General features: G+C 38.4%; 1 protein-coding gene across 1 annotated transcript in view; it reads left to right on the top strand.

Annotated features, from left to right (window-relative positions):
• The first annotated feature begins 7,397 nt into the window (after window positions 1-7,397).
• Window positions 7,398-27,993, top strand: part of LOC145782162 (uncharacterized) — a 28,827-nt gene continuing 8,231 nt past the window's right edge. The window contains exons 1-3 of the mRNA XM_082593925.1: window positions 7,398-7,639; window positions 16,351-16,491; window positions 25,826-26,037. Of these exons, the coding sequence (XP_082450051.1) occupies window positions 7,492-7,639; window positions 16,351-16,491; window positions 25,826-26,037 (501 nt within the window). The 5' untranslated portion in view covers window positions 7,398-7,491. The remainder of the gene's footprint in view (window positions 7,640-16,350; window positions 16,492-25,825; window positions 26,038-27,993) is intronic.

Here is a 27,993-nt window from a genome sequence, read left to right as displayed (position 1 = left end):
TAGCTTTGTTAAAGAGTGGGAGTCGTGGCTTCGCTCTTTGGACCTGCTTAAGGATTTTTCGTTACCGAGATGGTATTTTGCAAACTCTGGTGTGTGCAGTCCTGATGATATTGTTTCATATCAATTGCATGGGTTTAGTGATGCTTCGAATCAAGCTTTCTCTTCTGTTGTTTACTTACGTAGACTGGTTAACGGAGTTCCGAGTGTGTCTTTCGTTCTGGGTAAATCTACCATTGTTGTAAAAAATCAGTTTTCTTGGCCGATAGCTAGGAAAGAGCTTGTTGCCGCTTTAAATACAGCAAGACTCGTGAAGCAGGCCTACGAGGCATTGAAGATGCCCGACTGCAGTAAGTATTTTTGGTGTGATTCTCGGACTGTGTTGCAGTGGGTTAAGAACCCTGATTTACGTTTGAATAAGTTTATTACGCGTCGAGTTGAGCATATTTTATTGTTGTCTGGAGCCCAGGATTGGCGTTTTTGCCCTACCGATATGAACCCAGCTGATGTTGGCACAAGGCCAAATCTTATTACAAAGAAAGAGTTTCGAGAGTTGTGGTTAAATGGTTCTAGTCTTCTCTATCAGTGTGAAGAAATTCCATCTGTAGAAAACCCCACTCCAGTACCTGTCCATAGCCTATATCTTCGTGACGAAGAGGGGTCGCTTGACGTTGGACAGGGTGGCCTTCACAGATTGATCGAGGCCGCACCTTCTTTGTATGTTATGAAAAAGAGAATTGCTTATTTGGTTGCTTTTGTTGAATTTTTGTGCTGTAAAACGAAAAAGCGTAGCTTTATGAAGCCAAAACTGGACGCCTCTTATCTTGATAGAGCCTTAGACTTAACTGTGAAGTTTGTTCAGAAAAGCGTGTATGGCGATGTGTTACATTTAATGACCAAACGATCGCCGGATGCACTTGAGGAAGTGATAAAGCGGGGTAGTGTTGGCGCTTCGCAACGTGAGAAGGAACGCTTGAAAGGATTGCGTTCACTTAAAAAGTACAGACCTTGTGTAGATGATGCTGGTGTAATCCGCATTGAAGGGCGCTTAAGTAATTCTCCCGAGATTTCTCTAGAAGCAAAGCATCCGATTGTTTTGCCTTCGAAGCACCCCTTCACTAGGCTTGTTGTACTGTCGCATCATAATCGAAATGCGCACTGTGGAGTACAGCACACTTTGTTGTCTACGCGACAGAAGTTTTGGATCGCTAATGGTAATGCTTCCGTGAAGAGGTATCTTAATGATTGTGGTGTATGTGCGATTGAGAAAGCTCGGCCTATAAGGCAGCTCATGTCTGATTTACCTTTGTCTCGCACAACTGCCCATAGAAAACCCTTTTTTGATTGCGGCTTGGACTATCTTGGACCATTGACCTTTGTTGAAGGTAGGAGTCACAAAAAAGCTTGGGGACTCTTATTCACATGTATGGCATCTCGCGCTATTCATGTTGAGCTGGTTACGTCATTGTCGCTGAGTGATTTTTTACTTGCCTTTACAAGGTTTACAGATTTACGTGGGCAGGTTAATGCTATCTATTCCGATAATGGAAGTACCTTTCAGGCAGCATCTAAGAAGTTACCCGAGTTGATAGAATCAGCTGAATTTCACAACGCCCTGAGACAGAGAGAGATAAACTGGGAATTTATACCTCCGTATGCTCCGGCGCAAGGTGGCGCCTGGGAGGCAATGGTTAAACAATTTAAAATTGCATTTTTTCACATTTTGGACTCTTCAATACGTAAGCCCAGTTTTATTGAACTGCTTACGTACACAGGTAGTGCCGTTCGGATCGTGAACGAACGCCCTTTGGTACCTTTGAGTGACGACCCTAGGGATTTTACTGTCATCACCCCTGCCTCACTTTTGACCCCATACTTAGACCCATACTGTGCTGTTGGGCAACCACATGATCGTGACCGATTAAGAAGGGATTATCGGTTCAATTTGTCACTTTCTCAGCAGTTTTGGAATAAATGGATCGATTTTTACTTGCCAGGTCTTCAGGGCCGGAAAAAATGGCTAAAAATGGCCGAGAATTTGGAGCCTGGTCAACTTGTAGTGGTAGGTTCTCTCCAAGACATTGGTAAACGTGGGAAGTATCAACTTGGGAGGGTGCATGAGGTAGTTCCACAAATTAGGAAAGGGAAGCCTGTGGTTCGTAGAGCCAAAGTTGCCGTCTGCAACTATGATGAGAGTACGGGGAAAGTGAAAGTAGACTACGTGTTGAGGGATATTTCGTGCCTCGCCCCCGTAAAGAACACCTAAGTGTTAGGGTTTGAGCCTGGTTTTGTCTGCGGTGGCCGACCCTTGTCTGAGCCCGGAACAGTCGGTTATTAGCGCAACCATTGTATATAGCGTCATTTAGCGTGTACCTATGGTACCAATTTCATGTATCGTCGTGTTTATTCTTATTGCTGTTCATTCTTTGCATGCCCTTTGTATTTGCGTATTAACTTAAACGTGAGTGATTCAAACAATTTGTGTATCATGTGTTTTTATTCATTGGCTCACAATTGTCGTCATTTCTTTTTAGTTATGCCATGTCAGACTGTCATAACTAGGGGCCGCTATGTTCCCGACAATTTTCACCAAATCAAACGTCATATAAAAACCGTTCAAGTCTACTGAATATTACGTCATGGAAATTCCTAAAGCATGTGCCAAAATTGCACCATCGTTCATAAGACCTGTTTGGACCTGTTTGGGCCTGTTTAAACAGGAAATATTACATCAGCTTAAACACCTGTTGGAATGACTTCATAATTGTCTTTCATTTATTGCGTCACAGTTACTTTCTACGTGAATTTGAGATATTGATATCTATTCTGGTCATTCGTAAAATGATTGTTTGAAAGTTGGCCGCACATTTAACTGTTGGCTTAGTGCTTGCTAGCTGGACAAAAGTTCCGTCTTTTATCCAAGTAATCTGTTGTGTAGTGACAGTTTAAGTGGTGTACGCGTTGCACCCCCTCGTTTTTGGTAGCCGTGGGCTAATTTTTACAGAAATACACTGTTTGAAAAGAAGTTCAAGTGTGTGTTTCTTCGGTCATTATATGCAGACGAAAGGATCCGGGAACTTTAAGTTACAATTTTCCCACGAAGAAATTATGGTTTACCGCTGTGACCAATTATCATTGCCATATCTGACCAGACTCAACTTTTACTTTGTCTGGCACTTGTCTTACTTTTACAAAATAGCCTACCATGTCAGCTCAGTGGAGGAAAAAGCACTGGATCACGCGCCACAAGAAAAGTTTGAAAAAGTGTAGGCCTAATGTTTTTCTGCAAAACAATGCAAAGTTAAAATATTTTCCCCAAGATCTACCAAGTTAATACATAGCCCTTGTTCCGACCAGCTTTTGCCTCTTTTAGCCCATCTTTTTTTTCGATGTTGGCTCGAAAAAAAAGCTGCATTGCCCTTCAGACTTTTTTATTATCCATACTGTGTCAGCCCTTTTTCACGCTTCCGTTTACTCTGCTTCCTATTAAAACTTCCGCATCCGCCTCTACATTTTATGGTAGGCTGAATAGGCTACAAGATGATCATGATAGTTAGATTTTATGCTACAGACGCATTGCTGCAGAAAGCACTAGAAAAACTTGCACTCAAAGACATAAATGCAAACTTTTGTCTCAATGAAATTTTTAACTTAGCCTACAACTATTCTGCACATTATGATTTTTAAAGAAATTTGGAAGGGTAGGCTACTTTTAATATAAAATAAGGTAAAAGTGGTGTTTTAGGCTACTAAGTTACTGAGCTTCGGAAAATAAGAAGATAAGGTTCTCATCACAATAAGCCTTCGGCACTAACGAGAGTAGGGTGGCCAATTCAGGGGCGGGATTCAGTCCAGCCACATCTGGCTACTCTGCCTGCGGTGATAATATTCGGTCACTCAAAAACGTTGCCCAGCAACCGGTTCTGCAAACTTGTTTTATTTTTAGGATGCAGTTTACACGAACCGACCAAATTCCACCACTGGGTGATCCTTTCCCTTGGCCGCCTTTCTTTCAACAACTATATGCCCACCCAATTTATCACAAATCATTATTCAAAATGGAATCTTATTTAAATAAGACTGTATTGACGAAGCCACACTCGTGTGGTGAAAACTCTTTTCAGTAAAGTTGATTTTTATAATTTAGTGTGATACTGTCTAGGCTAGCCTACTTTTTTGTAAACATTTTGTCACACTAGCCTACTCATTATATTGGATCATCAGTAAAATCATAAGAAGATTTGATGACAATTTTAGTAACGAAGTTTTGTATAGCAATTTAATACACCCTGGGTAAAGGTGAGCGGTGTTCGTTTTCTTCCTCTCCGTCGTGTGATCCTCTGGGGCCGAATGTTTATCCTTTTACCACCCCTAGATTCACAATGTTTCCTGACCTCACTGAAGGGCTACTAGAGAGCAGCCAGTCTTAGGTTTAATCATCCATAACACGCAGACCTTCCCCTTCGTTAGGTGGCTTAAAGACGTCCATCAGTCATTGATGATGTGGTCTGCGGTTTGTTTCTCGACACCACATTCACAGGACGAAGATGAGGCCATTTCCTATTGGTGCATGGTTGAGCGGAAAAGTCCGACGCCCGTAGGAAGACGGTTAAGGCGCACCTATGCCTGCCTTTGTAGTGTCCGGCCTATTGGGCGTGTGTCAGCGTCGGGGATGAACGAATGGAGTCTGGTGGTACTTTGACTTCCATTCAGAATTTCATTTATGGTCCGTCCAATTAACCACAGAAATGTCTTTTTCATCAGTTTTGTTGATCATAAGTTGAGAGGCTGGCGCGAATGGACGTCTTGATTTCAGTCGACGGGGGTGCTTGTTTGTAAGAGCAGATATACCTTGGAGTGGAGAGAAGGTGGTTGGGCTTCCCGTCGACCGAGAGACAGAGTGGCTTTTTTGCGACGAAGCTCAGCAGGTTGGATGCCAACAAAAATGCGATTGTCTACTGGTGTGGGATCAAGGGCACCGGAACGATTTTTGACTGGGGGGGCAAGATTATGAAAAAAAGGGCACTTTTGTTGCTGAAAGGCCCATTTTTTTAAAGTTTTAAAATAACATAAAGCTCATCGATAATGATAATGCTCATCTATCAGCTCAATAATCCTCATCTATCAGCTCATTATCGAGTAATAATACAAGCTCATTATCAAATTAACGTGTACTTTAAAAGGTCGTCGCTAATTAATTGGATACGCTACTGTATTACATTGTATTATAATCACTGAAATCATATTGAATTGATATTAATAACAATACCGTCTATTAATTTTCAGTGCTTTGTAAATTAGTACACTTCGGCAGATGTTCATTGTGATGGCTTTTTTGCTTTGAACATTAAGTTTGTTTTAACAAAAAAAAAAACCTTAAGCGAGTAATGTCGGTCTGGAATTGCATGCGGGAAGTGATTTTCTGATGTCTCTGGATTTATTAATATTCAATTGAACACTGAGAATATGTCCTTATAATATTTGTAATGTATTGTATTGAGTTTAAATTTAACCGTTGTTATTGCGTTCATAAACGTAGTTGCACTGATGAGAATTTAATATTCGAAAACGCGTCCTGCAACACTGTTTTTTGCACTCTGCAATGCCTGATGCAGATTTATCTATAGATTTCCATCACGCATTGAAGCGGTGATCTGATAATGAAATTTTCTACGGTTCGAGAAAAAGTTTTCTCTGCCTATAAAACGTTGAATGGTAGTTTAATTAATTATTTCTGAAAGTTCCTTGGTTTCATATTATCTGAATACTACAAGTGTCCGGTATACAAAAAACAATGGCACGGAAGGGCATCATGCTATGTTATAATGATGTAACCTACTGTGATACAAAATTTTGTATCATGAATATTATTGTGAGGCATTAAAAAAACGCATTTCATTTTCACATGCTTTTTCTTGAAGGGGTGGCAAAACCGGAATCCGCCCGGGCGGCACATTCCGGCACATGCCTTAGCCTAGCTACGCCACTGACTCCAGCATCTACTGAAACTTAGTTCTTCATTTCATGAATTTGGTAAAATACAAATTGTGCCTCCTCTCAACCTTTTTTATGATTTGGCAACTGCATATCAGGTAGGCCTGAGTTGATTGAAAGTGACGGAACTATCGTAGAATATTTTTTTTTAAACTCCAGTGAAAAATTCCATTATTCTCGTTTTGTTTTTCTTGGCATGCGACCAAGTATTCCGGCCATTGGATCTGTTGCTGGTTATGACTGGCTTTTGAAACAAATAGGCTACGGCCTGCGGTACTGTTGAATTGAAATAAACTGTAAATACGGTAGCCTGTTCCTCGAAACACTTATCACAGTCTCTGTTTGGGGCATGTCTATGGCTTATTATAATCTTTACTAACATTGCGCAAAAAATTATAGGCTAAACATAGGCGTTGTCGTGGCAACTGTTCAACGTTTCGCTTCCTCCCGGGGAAAGAACAGGAAACGCGAAGGAAAGAACTGATCTATAAATAGAGCAAACATACAAAGAAGTCATCCTGGCGAGAAAGGCATGTGACGGAAGGTATGACGACAGCTGTTCGAGAGGTGCTGGCTGAGAAAAAAGCTTTAGTTTTGCGATCGCAGATTTCATGAAAGCTTTTTCTCTTTCATTGATGTTCTGATTTGTTTGGCAATCGCCGCCTGTACTTCCGTTGCGAACGATTGTCAGAAAGAGAAGCCAGCAAGCACAACGTAGCTGTTGCTAATTCCGGTTTTTCAAACAGTAAAGAAAGATATTCCAGTGCATCTATCTCAGCAGTTAGCACATTAGCAAGATAAACTTTTTATTTGTCAGTTGTCAGGCTAACGAAGCCTGCTTTGGCCATTCAAGCATGTCAGTCTTTCTTATCAAGCAGTGGAGTGTTTGCTTCACCGCCAATGTAAAATAACATTTATCATTCTTGGTTAAAGACAATTTTTAGCAGCAAGCCTATCAAACGAATATTTTCTGTGTGACTTTACGCTGGTTAGTGGTAGCCTATAGTTAGTTCAAGTCACTAACAAAATCATGCAGCTGCACAGTTGATTTGTTGCCTTTCAACAAGAATCATTCAATTTAAGGATCCTGACTGCAGGGGTAAATTTACTCTTAGGGGTCGTCAACTACTTTTATTATAGGAATAGAAAATCAAAGTAGCCTACTATAAATGAGAGCAAAAATTTGAGTCTCGTGGATCTGTGCGCTCTGTGCTTTATCTTCACAAAACTGAACATCTTCCTAAACTTAAAACTCATCAAACTTGGACTATTAATAAAACTCTACTGGCAACATCATTATCAGTTGACTACGCACTCCCGGAAGAAAGTGTTTCTGTATATTTACTGTACTTTTAACCTTGTTGTAGCTTTATCGATGCGTAGATCTATATATAGCATGACATTAGCTTCCTGCTCTTGATTATTGTTTCCAAACGAAACCTCAAAGGAGCTATATTACTTTCAAAAGTTGAAAAGATACTGGCGGAAGTCAGCTTAGAAATGATGACATTGAAATACGATTCCCCTACAAATATCGATCGGTCGAGCGCTCATCACACGGAAGTAATGGAAGGCAAAGCTGCAAACAAGCTTATCGCTTCATCTAGTTGTAGTGTCAGTTCTTGTTCATCTGCAAAGCAAATGAATGGTGAGTTTATGGTTCTGTGTAGTTCTGCGCTAGAAATTCGTTAAGCTTTTTACTGGTGTAAAATGTATGCAAGGTATCGTAGGCCTATTGTTGTTTTGGTATAATTACAGTACTGCGTACAGTGTGTTAAACTTCTAATTTTAATAGAGAATTGGCTTTGTCGTACCATTATCATACAAAAAACCTAGCACTATGCTTAAAAAAACTAAACACTGTGGTGTTTAAACCGAGAGTTTATGGTCTTGGAACAATATGGCATTATTTCTTAGCAATTGTAAAAAAGATTCCATGATGATTTATTGGGTTCATGCTAAAATAAATAGCTGTGACCACTTCTGGGACTATCCAAATGCTGCTGGTTTGGTTTTTGTGTAAGATGAGAAAAGCATTGGTCGAGGTTTGTTACGGCTAGGATGTTGATCAGCCAAAAACGCAAATGAAGACAGTTGTCGCCGAAGAAAGTGCAGATACAATAGTTGTACGTGACGAGTGAGAGCTTTAAAACAGGTGGTGAATATTAAACGATTGGTTTACCAACAGTTGTTTCGCAACGCTTTGATTTGGCTTTTTAGGGGCACACGCAGTTTAGAGATTCTAGAGATGCTTAAGCATAGTTTTAACCATGTTATTTCATGTCAAAGCAGCGCAAAACATTTCAATTAGCTTCTTTTTGTGTAGTGATTTACAAATGTAGTTGTTTTTACATTTCAACTACAAGGATGGCAGATGGGTAAATTGAGGTCGATTTTAATTGAAAGAAACTAAAGAGCACGCGACGAAAAAAGAACATGATTACCAAGTGACGTATTTGTTGGCTTCCGCCTGTTCTTCTGTAGTTCCGGATTTATGTCGTAACTCCGCCTCTTGTCCAGACGTCTCGCTATGTTTAATTTTCACGATGCGTCATTCTCTCCTTTTGGTTTCTTTTAGTTGTTTCGTACCATTGAAAGCATCTGCTTTTCTTTCAGCTCTTCTCACAGTTGCTGTCACAAACTCGCAATAAAAGGGGTTCGGTGACGTTGAATCAATATGAAGTTAACATAATGTGTTTTACCGTTCGGAAAAGAGTGTTTTTCTTTGTAAAGGAAATATTTCCGGGTTGCTATGTGGCCTTTCAAGCAATTGTTTCATCCAAGCATTCATTCGCAATACATTACGGTTACGAAAATCTTTGACTTAAAGAATTGAAAATACTGTATTGGTATTGCACAAAGCCAAGCTTCATTATTGAATCGGTTTGTATTATCAGTTCGAGATAAAAAATTCCAAAAATTAAGTCGTCAGCGTCGTTAAAAATAAAACTATCTTCACGATTAATTTTCCAAAAACAAAAATAAAACAACTTGCTTGTTAAATTGTTGTGCAAGACTCTCTTCTAGTGCTGCTGCAAGGCAGCCAACTGTCGCATCAGCATTATTGATTACATTATCAGCTGTGGCATAACTACCAACCAGCAAATCTGTCCGTTTTACGTTGATTCAACGTCTGCAAGCGTGAAAATAGCGGATTTGCTGGGAGCCTAGATACTTGTTCCAGGAGCGGGAAAGATGGCTTTGTTGGTCCCATTGGTCATGTTCATTATTCGCTTGAAGCAAAACGTCGTTTTGAGGTTTTGAGGCATAAAAAATGGAGGTATTCTGAAATTTTGCTTTTCAAGAGTGGTTCGCCTCATTGGTGGTATTCTGTCGCTTTTCTACTTGTTGATCAGTTAAAAAAAACTATATACTGAAAACCGAATTTTCGCCAAGAACACTATCTATCACAAACCTCTGTTCCTTGATGAGACTCGAAGCTAACAAAGTTTAACACTTTGTGAAATTCAACCACTTTCAAATGCAACTCTTCTGCGAAAACTAATAAAGATTAAAATGATCAGTGACTATTGAATTTTCTGTTCAAAATAAATGTCGATCAAAGCTACCATGTTATTCATGCATAATCAATAAATATTTTTGCACTTTACGTCACGTAAGACGTTCAAGCGAGCTCTTCTTGCGTAGCTCGACGTATTGCGGTTAGGTGAGGTGGACGTAGCGTTTGCTATTTTTACGCTGATATTTCACGACTTCTGGCGAAAATACTCGCTCGGTCGAGGATTACGTGTAAATTGCAGAATTTGCTGTACTTGCTGTGATTTTTATACGAAAACAGCCCAGAAAATACTATAATGACTTAGTTGGCATTTCCAGTATTTCTTGTTAAAAACATACATATCGTTCCAATTTAAACGATAAATACTATTTGTACCAATTTTTATTTGAGTATTACTGGATTTTGTCGTGACAAAACATGCAGGCGAAATGTACGACCATTCTTCTCATATTTATCTTAATTTCTAAATTGTGCTTAAATCATAAATTATGTAGCTTCAGTTCATTCAGGGATGAGTGCATTAAACCTACTCCCAGAACTAAATCAGGGATTATCTTGCTGAAGCAAATATAAGCAAGGCTACTTTCGTGAAAGGTCTTTCGTCATAGGATTCATTCATGTGGATTCACGTTATTATCAGCCAGTAACAGCAAGGAGGGATGATGTCCTTACACTTTTATTTCCCGCGCCTGATGCTTTTTTTTATCAGAGGCGTGGGAAAACAACTTTTAGCTTAACTTCCCGGAAGTGGGCAGTATGAAAAGCAATACGACCACTTTGACCAGTAATGGCAGGAAATTGAGATATTAACAAAGTCCAATTGCCCATGTGTTTTTACGTCATGGCTCAACACCACATTCAAGTGAAACACGTGACTGGAAGTGTCAAAAGTTTAATTTTGATGTGAGCTGTATTCTGAACAGTTGCACTGTTGAGAAATAATCATGTTCTTCATTCATGTTTCTATTTGCGGTACTGTGCATTTCTACAGATTTTGAATGACGATAAAACATCAGTTTTGCTTTTAATTTCTTTTATTTTCTTCTAAAGAGTCTTCTAAATTTGGTTGATACACAACAGATCGACACATTCTTGTCCGACGGAGTTGTATTATGAAAGGTCCCACACTCCCACTCGTTGCACTGGGTGGTAAGCTGGGGGTGCACAAGAAGATGGCCGCTGTTTGGGCCTTGGTGCCACAGAAACATTTAACTGGGCATGTGTTGTAGCCCCACTTTACCATTGCAGATGTAGTACGCTCAACACCGGTTCAAAGTCGATTCAAGGTTTTCCACTTTGCCTAGGGGGTGTTTGCTCCTAGGGGGAAAGGACTATGATGGTGGAGTCTTCATTTTCGTGTATGATGGGTCACTTTCGAATTGTTGTTTCCATTGTTTTGTTTGTTTCCATAGCTTAGTTTTAGTTTTGTTTATGAAATGTTTTTAATCTTACTCCATGCAAAGACGTTGTTGGTCATAAGTTTCCAGACAGCAAAACCCGTGAACTTAATGTTAAATTAACAGATTTTGCTATCTGGGTGGAAACCGTTTTAGTAATTAATTCCAGTGGTAGGCTGTATGTGAGCTTTTTAAAACAATGTATTTCCTAGACAACGAATCAGTTCTTCTTTACGTTAATTCAACGTATGCGGACGCTGAATCAATGCAAAAGGATTGATGTGCTGGCTGTGCTTGACCACGTCAGTAACGATACACAGTCATCACATGTTGGTAATTTGCCCTTGCTTTTGTCAGATTTTTTGTTGCTGTCTTGCTTCTGTCTGCTTTGCAGTTTGCAACACAACTAGTAAATAGTAACCATGGGCAACTAAAGAGTCTGTTTATGGGACTAAGTGGATATGATTAAACCTTGCTGACGGTACGTTTGTTCATCATTAATAGCCATAGTTTCAGCTGATGAAGTTCTTTTTATTCCGCGTTCGAGCGCTTTGTTCCGATTTTTCCCACGCCTGTTAGGCTATAAACAGGAGAATTCCGGAAATATATCACTTCCGATCTCACTGCAGCAATCTGAAAGCAACGCGGTTGCTGTTTGTGAAAATTAAATTTGAATCTTTGTGAAACATGTTTGATGTTCACTGTTGTTGGATTGTATGCCTGATACCAAGATTGATTGTGCAAAAGGTTCAATAGTGTTTCAACGCTAGCAATGTTATTGCTTCTTTACATGATGTAGTGCAAAATGGTAGCACTGCACAATCATAATATTGAGATAGCAAACTATGCTTTCGGTCTCTATACATGACTTTGATAATAAATTTAGATATTCAGACATACAACTTTAGTATAGCTGCAAGTTTTGAACAATTACATACGAAAGCATGTAGAAAGACGGTTTTCAAAATATGCATGTTTAAGACCTTATTTCACTTCTTAAAAAGTATGTAATTAAAATACATCCACGTGGTGGCGTGGTTCCCCAACTTGTTGTTTGAGCAGGTTGTCAAACATGGGACGTAAGAGATCTTCTAGTTAGAGTATCATCTCTTGTGGGCTTCACATGAGGGATTTCGTGTTTGCTCAGACAAAAAAGGCAGGATTTCCTTTTCAGTCCTGTCTCAGGGTTTCCGCTTAGATAACGCAGAACATTCTGGCAATATTTTGCATGTCAACAGGTCTGTACGATCCCACCCAACAATTCACCATCTTGACGAATTCTACTGCATTGCTCGATTAAGCAGCTGCAAATAACATGCTTATGATATAATCAAGGTCTTAGCTGACTTTGCTCTACTCATCAAAAACGTAACAGATGATTTTGCTAATTGCAAAATACCTTACGTTTTCATCAACTTTTATATTATACAAATGTGTGTTGATGTTTTAAATAACCGAGATTGGAAGTCAAAGGTCGAAATTATTTGTTGAACTTTACCTTGCGTTTGTGTTACACACACGTCATTTCCTGTGTAACTTTTAATTCAACTTTTCAACGCCTGGGGCGAAGAGCGACTGTTTACCGTCGGATATGACAAAGACTGGTTTCTGAGTCGTATCCGTGTTTTTGTTGCTTAACACCATATTGGTTGAATCAGTGTCTTTGGACCGCAAGAGTTTCACCCTATTTGACTTCGCTTTTCGGGTTTCAAAAGCTTTTGCTGGAGCTGGGGGTTCTTAGCAAACCTACGTAGCGTATTTCAATATCTTTGCATTTGCACGCAAACATGTCAGAATACCGCAACAACAGCCCTGTGTTTCGCGGCTATCACTATTTTATTTCTTTGGATTCATTGTGTTCACAAAAATATGCTGCATGTTGCAATTGGGCGTAAGTAATATCTTGGTTTCTATTTTTTTAAGCTTTCACAACTTTGCTTCTAACGATAAAGTTCGATTAGAAAGATGAGCAACTTTTCAATAAACATAAATCAGTTGTTTTACATTGTTTTGTCAGTTGTTTACATTGTTTTTCAGTTGTTTAAAGCTTAAACCGTTCCACAAACATTTGTTAAAGAAACAACTTTTTTTCAGTTTCTTGTGTTTTCTGCTTGATTTTCTTCTTCAGTTCACCAATGAATTATTAGCTGCATGACGTCACCGGAAACAAGGTGTAATTCCGATGGTTTGAACAACAGCGACTTTGGAAACTTTTTGAGACATTTCTTTTGCATTAATATACCCTTTTTCGCTTGAACGAAAAGATCATCATAGTGGTGTTGCAATAGTTTGGCCAAAGTCCGTTTAGCGCTACTCCAGTTGAACCATTCGCGTTATTTATTGATTTAGACAATGTTTAACGTTGTTTTTATGAAAAGTCTGTTTGAGTAAAACTTGCATTCGCTGTCATGCCCTTGCACACACTTCTGAGAATAATTGTTTTCTTTTTGGGTAGGCTACTTTGTTAACTGCGTTGTCACCAGCTCAGTGACCGAGTGGTTTCGCCTTTGGCTCTAGAGCTGGTAGATCTGAGCTCGATTCAAGGTCGGGTCATACCAAAGACTTTAAAAATGGTACCGATAATGTTCTTCCTTGCTGCCTTGCATAACACAGTGAGATTAAGTTGGGTAATAATGTGATGGCATCGTGAACCTGATGTAAAATTAACATGAGCAATGTCGCTAAAAACTTTAGCTGTTGTGAAGCGACAATGAATAAAATCATAACATTATGGTAACTGCTTTGTCTTTAAGTATAAATTATGTTGGCTTTAAGAGTATCCACCGAGTAACATCGTGATTAAATTTTACGCAATTTTTATGGTAACAAACGTTTAAAGAGCTTGCTTTGCAAGTTTGTTTTATGCCTTGCTCGCGACTGCAACATATGTCGGGATGCAAGCTTTTAAATTTGAGCGACTTTGTAGCATTAATTAGGGTGGTTTAGTCTTGCGCGAACTAGATGGAGTTTAACGAAATAGGATCCTAGAACAGGAAGCGGAAAATCCATATAGCACCATGGCAGCATGATGAATTGTCTTTTGATTTACCGCTGGCAATTGCCTTGGTATTAGAAATAATATATTTCGCGGATGAGAGGGTTTCTGCTTTGCGGAAAAGAATTTTACAGACTCGTTAATTTCCACAGATGAGAAACCCATTCGAATCATGACAACTAACATTTATCCACGCACCGTACTTCCGCGGGCGGGTATAGATTATAACAATGAATGACGTACAATTAGTGCCTAATACATCAGTAGACTGGTCTCAGAAGACCTGAATGTGACGAGATATGACTCTTTGCCGAAGAAATGGGTTTTCGCCTGTCTGCTGTAAGGACCGTCCCATGGCGGAAACCTGACCTATTGAACCGTGATGAGATTCCTATTTTCCTGTAAAAGTCCCGATTGAAGCTTGTAGCGAAGTATCTCGAATGAGCTTTTTTATCTCCACTCCACTTTGCCAGGAAACTCTAAAAGCTTTGTTTAAAAAAGTTAGCATAATTCTCAGTGTCAAATAGCGTTTTCAATCAAGCTATTTCGATGTTAATTATTGTAAAATAACAGGGAATTGATCCCAAGCTAATTGATGTGCTGTCGCAGCAGTTATTCTTCAAAGTTTTACCATTTTCTTAAAGTTGGCTCTTAATTATAAACTGACATGCGTCAAAATGAGGTGAACTTTTGAGCAAGGTCATTGCAGCAAGCAAGTAAAATGATGGAACCAGAATAAAAACAGCGAACTCTCGCGCAGAAATTAGCGCACACGCGCACAGGTTTGGAGCGATATGCTCGAGCCTCGCTTCCTGATCGGCACAACGACTCGTTTCCGTCTTGCAAAAGCTGGATTAGAATACGCCGTCATATTTTGTTAGAGTTGAGTTACCTCTGCACTGTTAGAAACAGCCGGCGGTCTCTCACCCATTGCAAGTGCAGGATTATTATATTGATTTGAAATTGTATTCGTTTTAGTCGCTGCAAAAGGTATAGGATTGTTTTAGCGACAATTGTAAAGCTTATCATGAATTGCATACAACAAATAGATAATGAAAGTAGAAAATTAGTTCAGCCAAGTTTATTTTTACGGTGCATTTTGACCGCCTAGATTGCATTTGATGCCTCTATCAAGGATAGTATAGTGTTAACTGATCATCGTTCAAGTTGTTGTTTTGTTGGCACAGATTTAGTCCACAAAGTTGCAAAAATCATTAAAAGAATAATGCTTAACTGACCATATACTATGAAAATCTATTGTCGCTGACTTTATGAAAATATCTAACTGTAGCACAGATAGCAACGTCATACGGCTTGCTTCGTCAAACGCGGGGAGCTCTCGCTGCATAACTCCAGTGTGTAACTAGAGTCGTTGAGCCATGCCGTTTAAGTTGGTTGAAGCACGCATGTTTACTGGTTTGGATGAGAGTCCATCAGAGGTTTTCCATAAAAAAAGTGTTTTTACAAAAATGTTCCGTGCACGAACATATGATAGAGGTCAAATCAAGTGAAGTAGTTATTGAAAATCACTAAAAGCCTTTCCGTTCAACTCTGCTTGAGTGGTAAAGTGTTATGCAAAACTATTTACCAAAAAAATAAAATTCAGATAATATGAATAGAAAAAATATGAAAAAAATAAAAAGTTGTACTTTTTACATGTTTCAAGAACTTTTCGCGATTGAAAAAAGTGACGTTGAAAAAAATACTAAAAACAAAACTTTTTGTGGTTTAAAAAGTTTGACTTAAAAACTTTTGAACATTTGAAAATCCAGTTTCTTTTTATTGCCGACTGTTCTGAAGAATACAGCAAGTTGCGAAATCGAACGTTGCAATGAAGAAAACAATCAGCGTTGAAGCTGTGTTGCTACTTTCTTTTGAGTTTGAGCAATTATAAGGAAAAGGTGTTTTTTGAATCGATGTGGTGTTTTGCCAACACAAAAAAATACTTTCATAACCAGAAGAAGTATTTGAAAAACGCTCAGAGGCGTGAAGACCATGAGGTCGCTCGGGTTTAAATGATTTGGAAAAACAACATTTGAGCCTACCTGTTTGACGTCACCGTCGTCGTTATTGATTCAAACGGCTTCTGCAAGCTTCCTGCGGGAGAAGAACGTCTTCCCCTGTTAGTCAGCAAGTTGCACGCGTCGACGCTTTGGTCATGTTGGTTCCAAGCGCTAAAGTTTAGAATTTTCAGTTAAATTTTCATGTAGATTCGGCATTCCCGCTGGTTTGATTACTCTGACAAAGGCAATTATTTTTTAGATTCAATTTTTTTATTAATTTACTATACAACGATTGTAAGGACTTTTGTAATCATACTGCTGTGTCTTAATAATTTAGCATTCAATTTCTTGGAAGTGCCTAACATTCTTTTCTTGTTTTCATGTTATAATTTCGGAAAATTTTCTAATTTGTTTTGACTTTGTCACGCTTGAATGATTATGCAGACCACAGTGATCCCCCAACGCCAAACTTAATGCCAAGTTCCGGGGAAACTTTAGACGACATGGATTTGCAAGTGGCTTCATCTGAGAAGAGATTGTGTCTCAGCAACATGCAGCAACAACTGGGAGCTCACCTTCCAAGAGGCAAGTCATTGCGTTTGCAAAATCTTTTGCTTACTTAAACCGTGTAGTTAGCAATTCACAGTAAACGATGTGGAGAGAGGTACCGACGCGATTTAACATTTTGAACTTGTTTAACGATTATAACACGTGATTAAAGTAGGTATACTCAATGTAAACCGAAACTGCCAATTTTAAGCTTCGAAAACAAACGAAACGTTTGTTTTGTTCTGTAATAATGGGTATTATCTTATCACTGCCATAACAAATCATACAAAAATGATTCAGATCATGGTTTCGGGAGGCCCGTTGTTAGCGAGTAAAAAGAACACTTTGTTATGTCGATTAAACTTATCTATTAATTGCTAATATCACATCAACGAAACTGTGTTAAAAAGTAGATTGGATGCTCATTGTTTTGCGGAAACCTCCTTTAGTGAACATTGGTATCTGCCTGGGCTCAACTTAACAAAAATAACAAAAATGTCAATTCATATCGTACCTCGACCATGAAAGGCGTTCTTAGGAACAGTCAGAGCCAGGGCCGTTGACAGAATTTCTCGGGCCCGGTACCCATTTATTTTCGGGCCCCCTTCATCGACAATGTTATGAATGTAGAGGTTGTGTACAAACTTTTATTGATGTGCTGTTAAAATGAGGATGACACATGCCGTTCAAAGTAGAAAATTAAGAGGAATATCATTTATATATTCTCAAAGATTTGTTGTATCCACGAATTTCCCCAACTGTGCTATTACGCATTAGGGATTTCTCCGTAAACCGCAAAATCCTTGCTCTCAATCACGATCTTCGTCGGTATGTTTAAAATTGTTAGAGTTTTCACCAAAAATATTGATATTATATTACAATGAAATCATAGTCAATGTTTTTCTTTTTTCAGAAGATCATTACAAAGATAATCCTACTTCACAATGAAGCAGCTAGGCCTACTCAAATCACAAGCACTGACGAAAAATGACTTCCCAGATAATAACTTCAAACTCAATCGTTGCCACAAAATACAGACCACATTACCAAAACATGACACAAAAATAGCACTGTTTACATTGCCTGATATATTAACTGCATGAATAGGATGACAAAACAACATAACATGTGTCTTTATATTTGATTGTTGTTGCTCTAATACTGTGTCATAGATAGTAAATAGCTGACCATATCAACCTTGGGACTGGCAAAGACAAACAGCGGTTTATACAAAAAAATTCAATATAGAAAACAGTTAAACCATAGCTCACATAAACATGAAATGAAATACAGGAAAATTCACAAGTTGTTTTCACTTAATATACTTTTTCACTTTGTACATAACTATAGTTAGTGGCCGGGATCAATGCTCACAAAAGTGGTGTATATGTGGCCTCACAACTGTTGATTATTAAAGTTTAGAACAAATGCTTATTTTGTTTGACCATATCTAAAAATGATAAGCTATCTTTGTAGTATTTAAGTCAAGTTTTGCGAGCATAGCATAACTCATGGTAAAATTGACTTATCCAATAATTGGACATTTTTGCCCAAATATTTTTACAAACAACTACATTAGTGGGATATAGAGAAAAACAAAAACTTCATAAGCTCACTAGAACCCAGCAGGGTTTCAAAATTCTACCAATGAAGGAATGTAGGCTAGTGTGATATTCTAGTGAACATCTGTAATAAGCTTATCTCAGCTTGTCGAAGCACTATTTTGCATTTTTTTCTGCAAATACTGAATCGAAACTTAACATTCTGCCCAAATTTTAATACCAAATATAAAAGTTTTCAAAATTGTCGATACTCTGTTAATTACATTCAAAGCAAAATGTTTTTTATACAAAATGAAACACCATAAAGTTACTAAACTGGTAGAATGTTGAAAACTTATGGTAAGAATTGATTTGTCCAAATAACTAGACATTTTTGCCTAATTGATTTTTATAATCAACTACATTAGTAGGATATCGAGAAAAAACAAAAAACCTCATAAAGTTACCAGTACCCAGTTGGCTTTTAAATCTTACCCATGAAGAAATGCAGCCTACATGTTAGTGAATCAGTAATAAGCTTACCTCTGTTTCCCAACTGTGCTTTTTTACAGTTCTATTTTGCAGTTGTCAAATCGAAACTTATCATTCTGCCCAGATTGCAATACCAAATGCAACAGTTTTCAAAGTTGGTGATAATACATTTACATTCATTGGAAAATATTAATGTATCTAATAAATTACAACAATTATGTACAGTTTCTAAACTGGTGAGGCGTCGAAACATTGTGGTAAGATTGATTTGCCTAAATAACTGGACATTTTTTCCCAAAATTGCACCATTTTTTTCAGCAGGGAGCGACCGCCCCCCCTGCTCCCCCATCTCCTACGGCTATGATGTAGATGCAAGTAGCTAGAAGTGATTACTACCAAAAAATATATATATTCAGAATTAAAGAGTGGGTGAAGAAAAATATTTCGTGTTTTTGAAAAAAAAAATCGTGGTTAGGGAAATCACTATACCCGGAAGGGGGCCCGGTATTTTACCATCTGACGGCTGAAGTCGCTGTTTTAACCTCTGATGGCAATTCCTTTAGATCTGATTATATTAAGATCTTGATAATGTTTGAAGTCGCGGGGAATCTTTTAAATCCGGGCCCCTTAAATATTCCGGGCCCGGGTCCAAAAGTACCACCTAGACCCCCCTATCAACGCCCCTGGTCAGAGCAAACTCGAACTTCTCTACTCTGACTGTTCCTCACTCTACGTGGCTGAAAAGGCTTCGGGCGGAGGTGATAACTTTGCTATCATTGTAAACACAATTTATTCGTCGATCGCTCCTAATTTGAGGTTTACGAACTTTCAGTATGACGCTGAGCTCTTTGGAATGGAAAAAACTGCGATTTTTACATTGTAATGCACCGCTGATGTTTGTTTTCTTATGACGTGATATTTACACTTGGAAAAAATTGCGGCTGGTAAAATTTTTAGGCCACATCTGTTTGGATTCAGGCCCATTATTGCAATGTGGCTTACCTTTTTTTACGTGATCGGAAAACATAATGTTGGAACTTTATGCTAATTTTGTTATTTTGTTTTCATTGGCATGAGATGAAAGATGGTAAATAACAATTAAAAATCTTCGATATGTATCTCCTTCTTTTTCCCCTTAGTTTTTCTCCTGCAATGGAATAAACTACAAAGCAAATCTGTTTTTGTGATTGGGCAGACAGTGAAACTAGCTTTTCACAAAGTTAAACGAGTAATCATTGAAATTTTATTTTTCCCCCGACAGCGACTACTGCACTCTTTCCTACTCATTTTTCTTGGTGCTAACACAGTTGTGGGTGCATACACTGGCACGGCGTGCATTTAAGCATTAAAGAAATTGCTCATCGGGTATTTCACATTTGCACAATCAACGGAAAGAGCCTTCGGGGAACAAAGAACTCTTCAAGACATTCCAGAGATGGGATGATTGCAAGAATCAATGGCATGCTATATGCTGCCCTGATTGTCATTTTATGCGCAGAGCTTCACTGTGACCAGGAAGTTAATTCTTAAAGCATCCAAAAGAACGGAATTTTTTACTCAAATACTTTTTGGTCTCTCAAATTAATGTGATTGAAATCTAGCACTGACGCTTTCCTCACAAATTGAATAGGCCAACTGAACGTGCAGTGTTTCTTTGAACATGTCTTGAGCTCTATGAGTTTGCGATGAAGTAAGACACACCAGCAAAACATAAAACACAAATCGTCAATATTTTGTTTTTACACGAGTCTTAATAAATGAAATCAAACTCTGACGTTTCTCGGTAACGACTTTCACACACTCCACCGTGGTCATTGCGTGATGTACAAAGATAGCTTGTCTTTCGACAGCATTAATTATCTTCCGTTTCGCAATGCTGGTTTCCTCGGTGTGGAGGTTACGAGGCGCCAGAAGTAATAAACAAACGAAGCTGTATTTCCGGAATCCGGATACAAAGCCAACAGCACTTCACGTGGCACTTTGTTGTTTGCTCGTTTTGTGTCGTAACTCATGTTTGAGTTGATGTTGATGCAAATGTAACGTCTGGTATGGTTAAAGTGTTATAATCGGTATTATAAAACATTGTGTTTTTGAAAGTGTGAAAATATCATCGCCACTTGAGCATAGCGTCAAGTCATTGTATCAAGAGAAAGTTGATTCCAAACAATAAGCTGTTATGAGTAGAAGTTGAACAAAAATAGCATTACATTTTTTATCGCTTTTAATTACCCTTTGACACTTTGAGCTACGACTTTAGCCTGCCGAAGCTCTGTTGCAATGTTAAGTTTGAATAACCCGTTTCCTGTCATTACCATTGCTTTTCCCCTTGAAATGTCGTGTCTCCTTTCCGTGATAAAGGTGTACGGGCGATAATGGATTGTTTACGCTCAAATTTCCACTTTGGTCCAAGAGAAGAGACTTGACTGTTCTGGTTAAACCTTTAGCTTGGAATATTACGAGCAGAGCAGTAATTACGCCAACGCAAACTCAGAAGCGGAACATCAACGATTGTTTTAATTGTTTTGCTGAAACAATATGTGTGACCTAAGCGAGAGGGTGAGCGGAAAATTTGAAACTTGTAACTTCACGAAAAAACATCTGAAAGTGAATAAGCTTTTTGTTTTTTCCGTAGTTTCAACGTCACTTTTTGCTGAACTGACTTATAAACAACATAAAATGGCAAGCAACGTGAAATACTGGCTTTTCATATCAGAAAGAGTAGATTGTGTTACCCAAATGTCCCGTGTGTGTTTTTTTTTTCTTCCGGAAACCAATTTATGAAGTGAACTAAATGCCCTTCAACAAATATCTCCGCATCTGCACTTTTGTTTCAAGATTAATGGGGTTTTTTTTGCTTTTGATTTACAGCCACACCTGCCGTTAATTGTATCACAGGCGTCTGACTCATCCTTCAGTGAACAGTAGCATCACTCCATCATCATCCCCAGCCACCAAAAGTTGTCCTTTTTGCATCGTTTTATTGTCGCTAGACGTTAGCACTGTGTTGAAATAGCAACTTCACGTAGCTTGGTTGTCGTCTTCCATACAGCCGACCCTTCGGATACCGAAAAGTCCAAACGTGGTGTGTAAATACGAATAAAAGAATTCAAAATATCAAGTTCCAAACTTGACCAAAAGCGTAGTCTATACTAGACCAAGTCTATTGGTATTGACTGCGCCGATTTTTAAGCCTCAAATACTTAATTTTTGTAATACATGAAAGGTTTGTGGAGATAGGCTACTTGGAACGCTCAGCTTGGTTCTTCTTAGGCTTTCGTATGTTGTCAGTTACTTAACAGTTTTGAAATAGCTTTTGCGTAATTTAAACGATGAACTGTGTCGCATGTATCCTTGTGAATGGTCTACCCTCCGTATACAACCGTTGCAACAACGTTGCAATGCACGAAGAAGATGGTTGTTATGAACTGATCAGAGACTATTCTACAAAATCATAGCATTTATCCCTGCAGTGTTGGCTGCAGCTGCCACTCAAACCATTACCTTTGTACCGGCGACATTAGTACGGAGGAAGTCAGGCTTCTTATTGAAGGACTTCCATATGCCATTTGTTGACAACCAATATCCTAAGCGCAAAATTCTGTCAGAAACCTTTTTAAAGACGTCGATTAGCCCTCGGCTTTAGAGGAAGATCCTATTTCTTCGTTTTAGAAATTCTGTCTTATTCTCCTTGATCGATGAGAACACATTTCATTTGGCTGTAAATTTAATAATAACTAAGGTATGTTAACAACAATTGATTCTATTTTAAGGCCTGCAATTCCGGATTTTTCTGACATGTAAAAGAAAGCGCACGTCGAAGGCCTTTGCTTTTTGAAAGCATATCCTGCACCAGATGCAGACATATTGCAGGACGTAAACTTTTGAATGTCTGATTGACGCAAACGGACATAATTTTTTGTCCATACTGTTGTTTTCGCATTGTGCAATGAATTGCTTAGTGATTTGAGGTGATGACATCGAAAGAGTTAAAACATGGAAACTTTGTTTGTTTGCATCTACTAAGCATCCAATATCAAGGTGTGGCATTGTTTATTGGATCTTTTCTGTGATTACTTTGGAAATTACCTATTTCTTACCAGTTCCGCCTCCATTACTTGATTTTTAGACACTTTGTTTACTGCTTGAGGCTTAAAATAGTTTTTTTAATATCAGGTCTTCTACGACTAAAATTATGGTTTACGACCTATTTTAAATTAATCCGAGTCACAATTGCGGTTTCTGTTGTCCATTTCATCGGGGCATGGTTAGAAAAGCTTTGTTTTTATTTCCACAAAAGTGATAGTCTGTGTTTCGTAGATATGTAAAGTATACTGCCGGGAATAGTAGCAAACGTTGCCGCACACTTTTGCGCATATTGAATATTACTCTTTTTTCTGTTTTGAAAAAACTTCAAATCAGCGCGAACATCAAATAACATGGGAAAACAATCTTTTTGCAATAACCTGCTAATTTGAGGTCATGGACGTTGTAGATGCATTTTCCGTTGGAGTTCTTGTTTACCGCCTTAAAAATAGCTTGTGAAGTGTTTTGAAAATTACGGTCGCTTTGTTAGAAAGATTGTGCGCATAGAATAATAGACAGGTCTCCTGGCAAACGATGGAGATTCCCTACCACTGATTGTGGTTTTTGCTACTGGTCACGCTTCACTGATGTCATCGTCGTACATGATGAGTGACGTAATCCGTGTGACATTCGTTCATTTGCCTTGCCAGGTAACTTTGTAGAGACTCCACGAGTCCGTTTGTGAAACCACACTAGTCCTTTGTTGATTATTTCATTTTATTTTCGTCATTTAAAGACGACGCCATTCACTGACAAACTTTATCCCATGGTTGCTGAAGTTGAGCGTTGAACGTATTAAATTTTGAAGATTTTTTCAACGTTGCAAAAGGGTACTTTTAACGCATCTTACTTTGAGTTTCTAAGCTCATGAGATTTCTTTGCATTTTCTTTAATGCGATTTAGTGAATACCGTTGTATTAACACCGATTGAATATGCTCCATGCATTGTATTTTCATTGTAGTATATGACTATATGTGAGCATGAGGCTTAGTATTGTAAGGACATTACTCTCGGCCATCTGAGTGTTGCATGTGCGATATAGAATGCATCACATCACATGACATGCGTTTCTGTGTGTATAGCAGACAACTGCTGGTTTGAAGATAACTGTTTGTTTTTTTAACTTTAATTTGTTACATTACGTAGAGAGCTACTGGTCTTTCAATCAAAAACCTTCAAATGAGTAGTACGTTTTACAATGGAGCATACCCTTGTTGAAACATCTATGGAATATCAAAAGAACCCAATAACGTTTTACAGATGCAAGCAAACGGTTTTGTCCTCAAACGTGATCTAATACAGTCTTTAAACTTGTAAAGCGCAATTGTAGCTTGCTTAACTTCTCAGCAAACACGTTGATATTTGATGTAATTTGGAAATGCATTTGTTGTTGTTTCGAAACAATGAATTAATTTTGTGCCTCCGTGCACCTTGGATTCCGTGAGTACCGGTACATTACCACTGCAGCGTTCCTATTTGTCATCACTTAACGGACCAGATGTTTATCAAACTTGTCGCGCATGGGGCGAATGAAGAGAATTTATGCCGTTTGGTAAAAATGGCAGAACACTTTAAACACTCAATCTAGAAAAAAAAACATTGTTGCGAAAAACGAATGGCTAAGAAAGCTTCAACACGAGTGCAAATATAAGCTTGGTGGCTGGCTATACACTCTTCCGTCAGTTTTCCTTGAAAAAATAGTTTGCTACCTCAATAGCATCTTGCCTGTCATTGTTGCAAACGTCGCTCCATGTCCTGTCAAAGGATGGAGGGAGCTGAAGAGGAAATTGCCATTAATTAACAACGGACTCATATCCTGCCTAATCCGCTGCATTTTCTTTTATGGTTTACCGCATCTTAATTTAAAACTTGCATGAAAACAACGTTCAAATGGGTTTTTATTGATGTTACAAAGTGGCCGCTTCTGCACAACATGCTTTTAGCTCTACCAGTCTCAGGGCCTCCCTAACAGGATGTATGTTTAACTGAAATGCTGCACTTTGTTGTAACCACTCACTGCAAGCAACTTTTCCGCCAGTTTGGAAATTTTAGAATATCTGAAAAGCAACGTGTTGAAAGTTTATATCCTGCCACGGAAATTTTTTTTAAAACTTGGATGATTTTGTGTTGTTGACGAAAAATAAACTCTGTTCCTGTGTGTGCCAGCCATGATGTTAAAATTTCCTGGTGATCTGCTTGGAAAGTTTAACGTATTTTTTTTTTTAAATATTGAGCATGCGGGTATCGGAAAGTACTGACATTTCAGGAAAACCAGTTAGTTTTCAAAGCAAGCATATGTTGAAAGCTCGCTGGAAAAAGTACACATTTAGTCAAAATAGCCACTGTTAACAAGGGGTGGCCACAATAACATCTCTTCTAGTTGGATCTGTTCATAGTATCTTCATCCACTGCCTTCATGTCTTTCTACAATGATTGGCACCCGTCTTCTTTGTTAGACATCAATTCCATTCAGATTGTCAGGTGTAGAGTAGTACGAAGGTTAATATATTTCCAATGATGGTCGTGATTTTTGCGAAACACAACTTTCCACACACCTCAATTTGGTAAAAAATGAGGAATATCATAATTTTCTTGCTGCACGTTCGACCTCCGTATGTGTGAGCGGAGCGGTGCATTTCTTGTTTTTCAAAGTTCTGAAGTTTTGTCTGTCACGTGATTGCGATGGTTGCTTCCGGGAATGATCTGTGAACACATACATGACGATTTTTAACAAAACATATTTTCGTCACTACTTGGTGAAGCGATGCAAAAATTTGCCGTAATTCGATGTTCAAGTAACACAAAAACTATTTAATTTTAAAAAGCAGATTGTCACTGTTGCTTGTAGCAACAAACAACTTTAACCAACGGATTTTCCGCCCGTTTTTGTCACCGCAAACGGAACCTATAGTCAGATGCGCTATGCCGATGTTAGTTTAACATTAGATATCAGTTAATTGATGTGTATGTACAGCTTTGATCACCTAAAATGGTCCACGCTGTAGTGATAGAGTAAACATGTGTTACTCTCGTGACAAGACTTTGTGGTGCAGAATGTGAAAAGTGTCAAAAACAAGCCAAATATGACAATAGAAAAAGAGTTGAAAGTGTGTAGCCACATCAAAAAATTACAGTAACTTTATAACTGAAGACGGACTTTCGATCAATAAGCTTTTACATTTCCTGTTAAGTGTCTTTTAGATCAATAACTATCTCTATCATCAATAAACTAAACAACTGATTTAATTTTCAGTTTTGGATATGAATGTCACTCTCTGGCAATTCCTCCTGGAGCTACTCATGGACCCAACTGCCAACAGTCACCTCATCAGCTGGACTTCAAATGATGGGGAGTTCAAATTACACAATTCCGAAGAAGTTGCCCGACTCTGGGGATTGAGGAAAAACAAAACAAACATGAATTATGACAAACTCAGTCGAGCTTTGAGATATTATTATGACAAGGTAAGGTTAATTCAATTATTAACTCAGGGGATTTCAACCTTTTTACTCCCGTTAATACCTTGCTGAAAAATTAAACCTAAGTTTACATCCATTCTGCGTTCTCGATCAAAATTTGGGTATTTATAATGCCGCTTCTTCTTTTGTGCATAACTAGTTTCATCCCCCAGTTGAGAATCTTTGCAGCGGCTTATCTTTCGATGTTTTAGTTTTGTAATTGACTGTTTCCAATATGATGTTTTTTTAATCGATTGGACAGAAATTAACACCAGACCATGAAGCTGTGCTTTCTACTTTGTGTTTTCGATCATATGACTTATCTTGCCCATTTTCGTGCTGATTTCGAACTGATTGAATTTTTGTAAACAAAGTCATTATCTTTAAATTTTAATGAACTTGTTTGCTGATTAAGCAATTTCTAAGTTCTATTTTAAAGTTTATCTTTTGATTGCTGGTCGTATGCAGTGCGCGGGACCTTATTTCATATTGCTCTTGTATGTAAATCTGTTTCGTGAGTCGTGACTTCTCTTTGTTCCAACCAGCAAACGATCCCATTTTGCATTGATTCAACGTCTGCCATTGTTGAATCAATGTTTAAAGGACTGATTTTCTAGCTGTGTTGTTGCTGTTGAGAGAAAAATTTGTTTTTTTTCTGCGAAGTCATTTAACCAGGTTACTAAACGAGCAGAAATGAAGGAAGTTAGACTCATTGCGGAACTTTTTGGTGAATAAATTATAGTTGTTTGTAGTTAACTTTTTTTTATAAAGTGAAAGTGTTTATTTTGCTTGTATCTTTCGCCATCAAACCTTCAACAACTTTTTTCTTTGATGTGCAATGCGGGAACTGATTGGTAAATTGACATCGTTTCATACCCGATAGTCCATATGACTTGCCCTATGCTTCCGGATCCGCGTCGTATTTCTTCTCCCTTCCTGTAATAAGACCTTAAAAAGATTTTGTTGCCTGCTTTGTTCAGTTAGAATCCATCGTCACCTGTGTATAGGTTTTGTTTCATGTGGTTCCTGGTATGTATGTCGGCCTGTGGGTTATGTGCAGCTGGCAAGTTTCTACGCTTACTTGAATGTGGGTCATTGTGGATTGAACCAGCTCAGTGGCCGAGTGGTTTCGCCTTCGGCTCTGGTGCTGGTAGATCTGAGATCGATTCCAGGTCGGGTCAAACCGAAGACTTTAAAAACGGTACCGATTGTGTTCTATCCTGCATAGCGCAGTGAGAATGAGTCGGGTGATAATGTGATAACATCGTAAACCTGATATAAATTAAAAATGAGCCCTGTCGCTAAAAGACATTAGCTGTTGTAGAGCGACAATAAATAAAACCATAACATTATTATTATTGTGGATTGAGCATATCAAGGGATGATACCAGTAATGCCTTTTGCACACCCTTTGTACACGCTTGAATCTTAAGAGTAACCGCTGCTTTTTCAGAACGTTAAAAGGTTAGCCTACATCTACCAGAGAAAAGGCCACACTATAGTTGCCATAAACTAGGATAAGAGTGTTTTGTTCCTGGATGACTACAGTATTATACGTCTCAAATATATTTTCATAACTCGTTGGAGATGTCGCATTGAAGATCCGGCTAAGCCTCGTGAAAATATCACAATAAGAATTTACAAAATGGGAAAGGGATTAGTGAAGAGTGCAGGCTTTGAATCCAGCGAACATATTACAAATTCCCTTTACAAACATTTAAATAAAAACTACTCAACGCAGCAATGGCTAGACACCTTTCCGGGTAGAAAAACATCACCATAAAATATCAATTTTTCTATTGGGTTTGGTTGCAAAAGGTCAATTGTTGATACAAACAAGTGGATGCCCTTTTCTTGAATAGCTTACTTTTTTAAGCAACGACAGTTTCCCTTTCTGCATTGAATCAACATCTGGCCGAGCGTCGCCTACCATTAGTGCAAAATTGACGAGAGATTTTTACA

This window comes from Aplidium turbinatum, chromosome 13, assembly GCF_918807975.1.
Source record: "Aplidium turbinatum chromosome 13, kaAplTurb1.1, whole genome shotgun sequence".
Classification (NCBI taxonomy): Eukaryota; Metazoa; Chordata; class Ascidiacea; order Aplousobranchia; family Polyclinidae; genus Aplidium; species Aplidium turbinatum.
The sequence above is the reverse complement of the archived record's forward strand: the minus strand, read 5'-3'. Positions and strand labels throughout refer to the sequence as shown.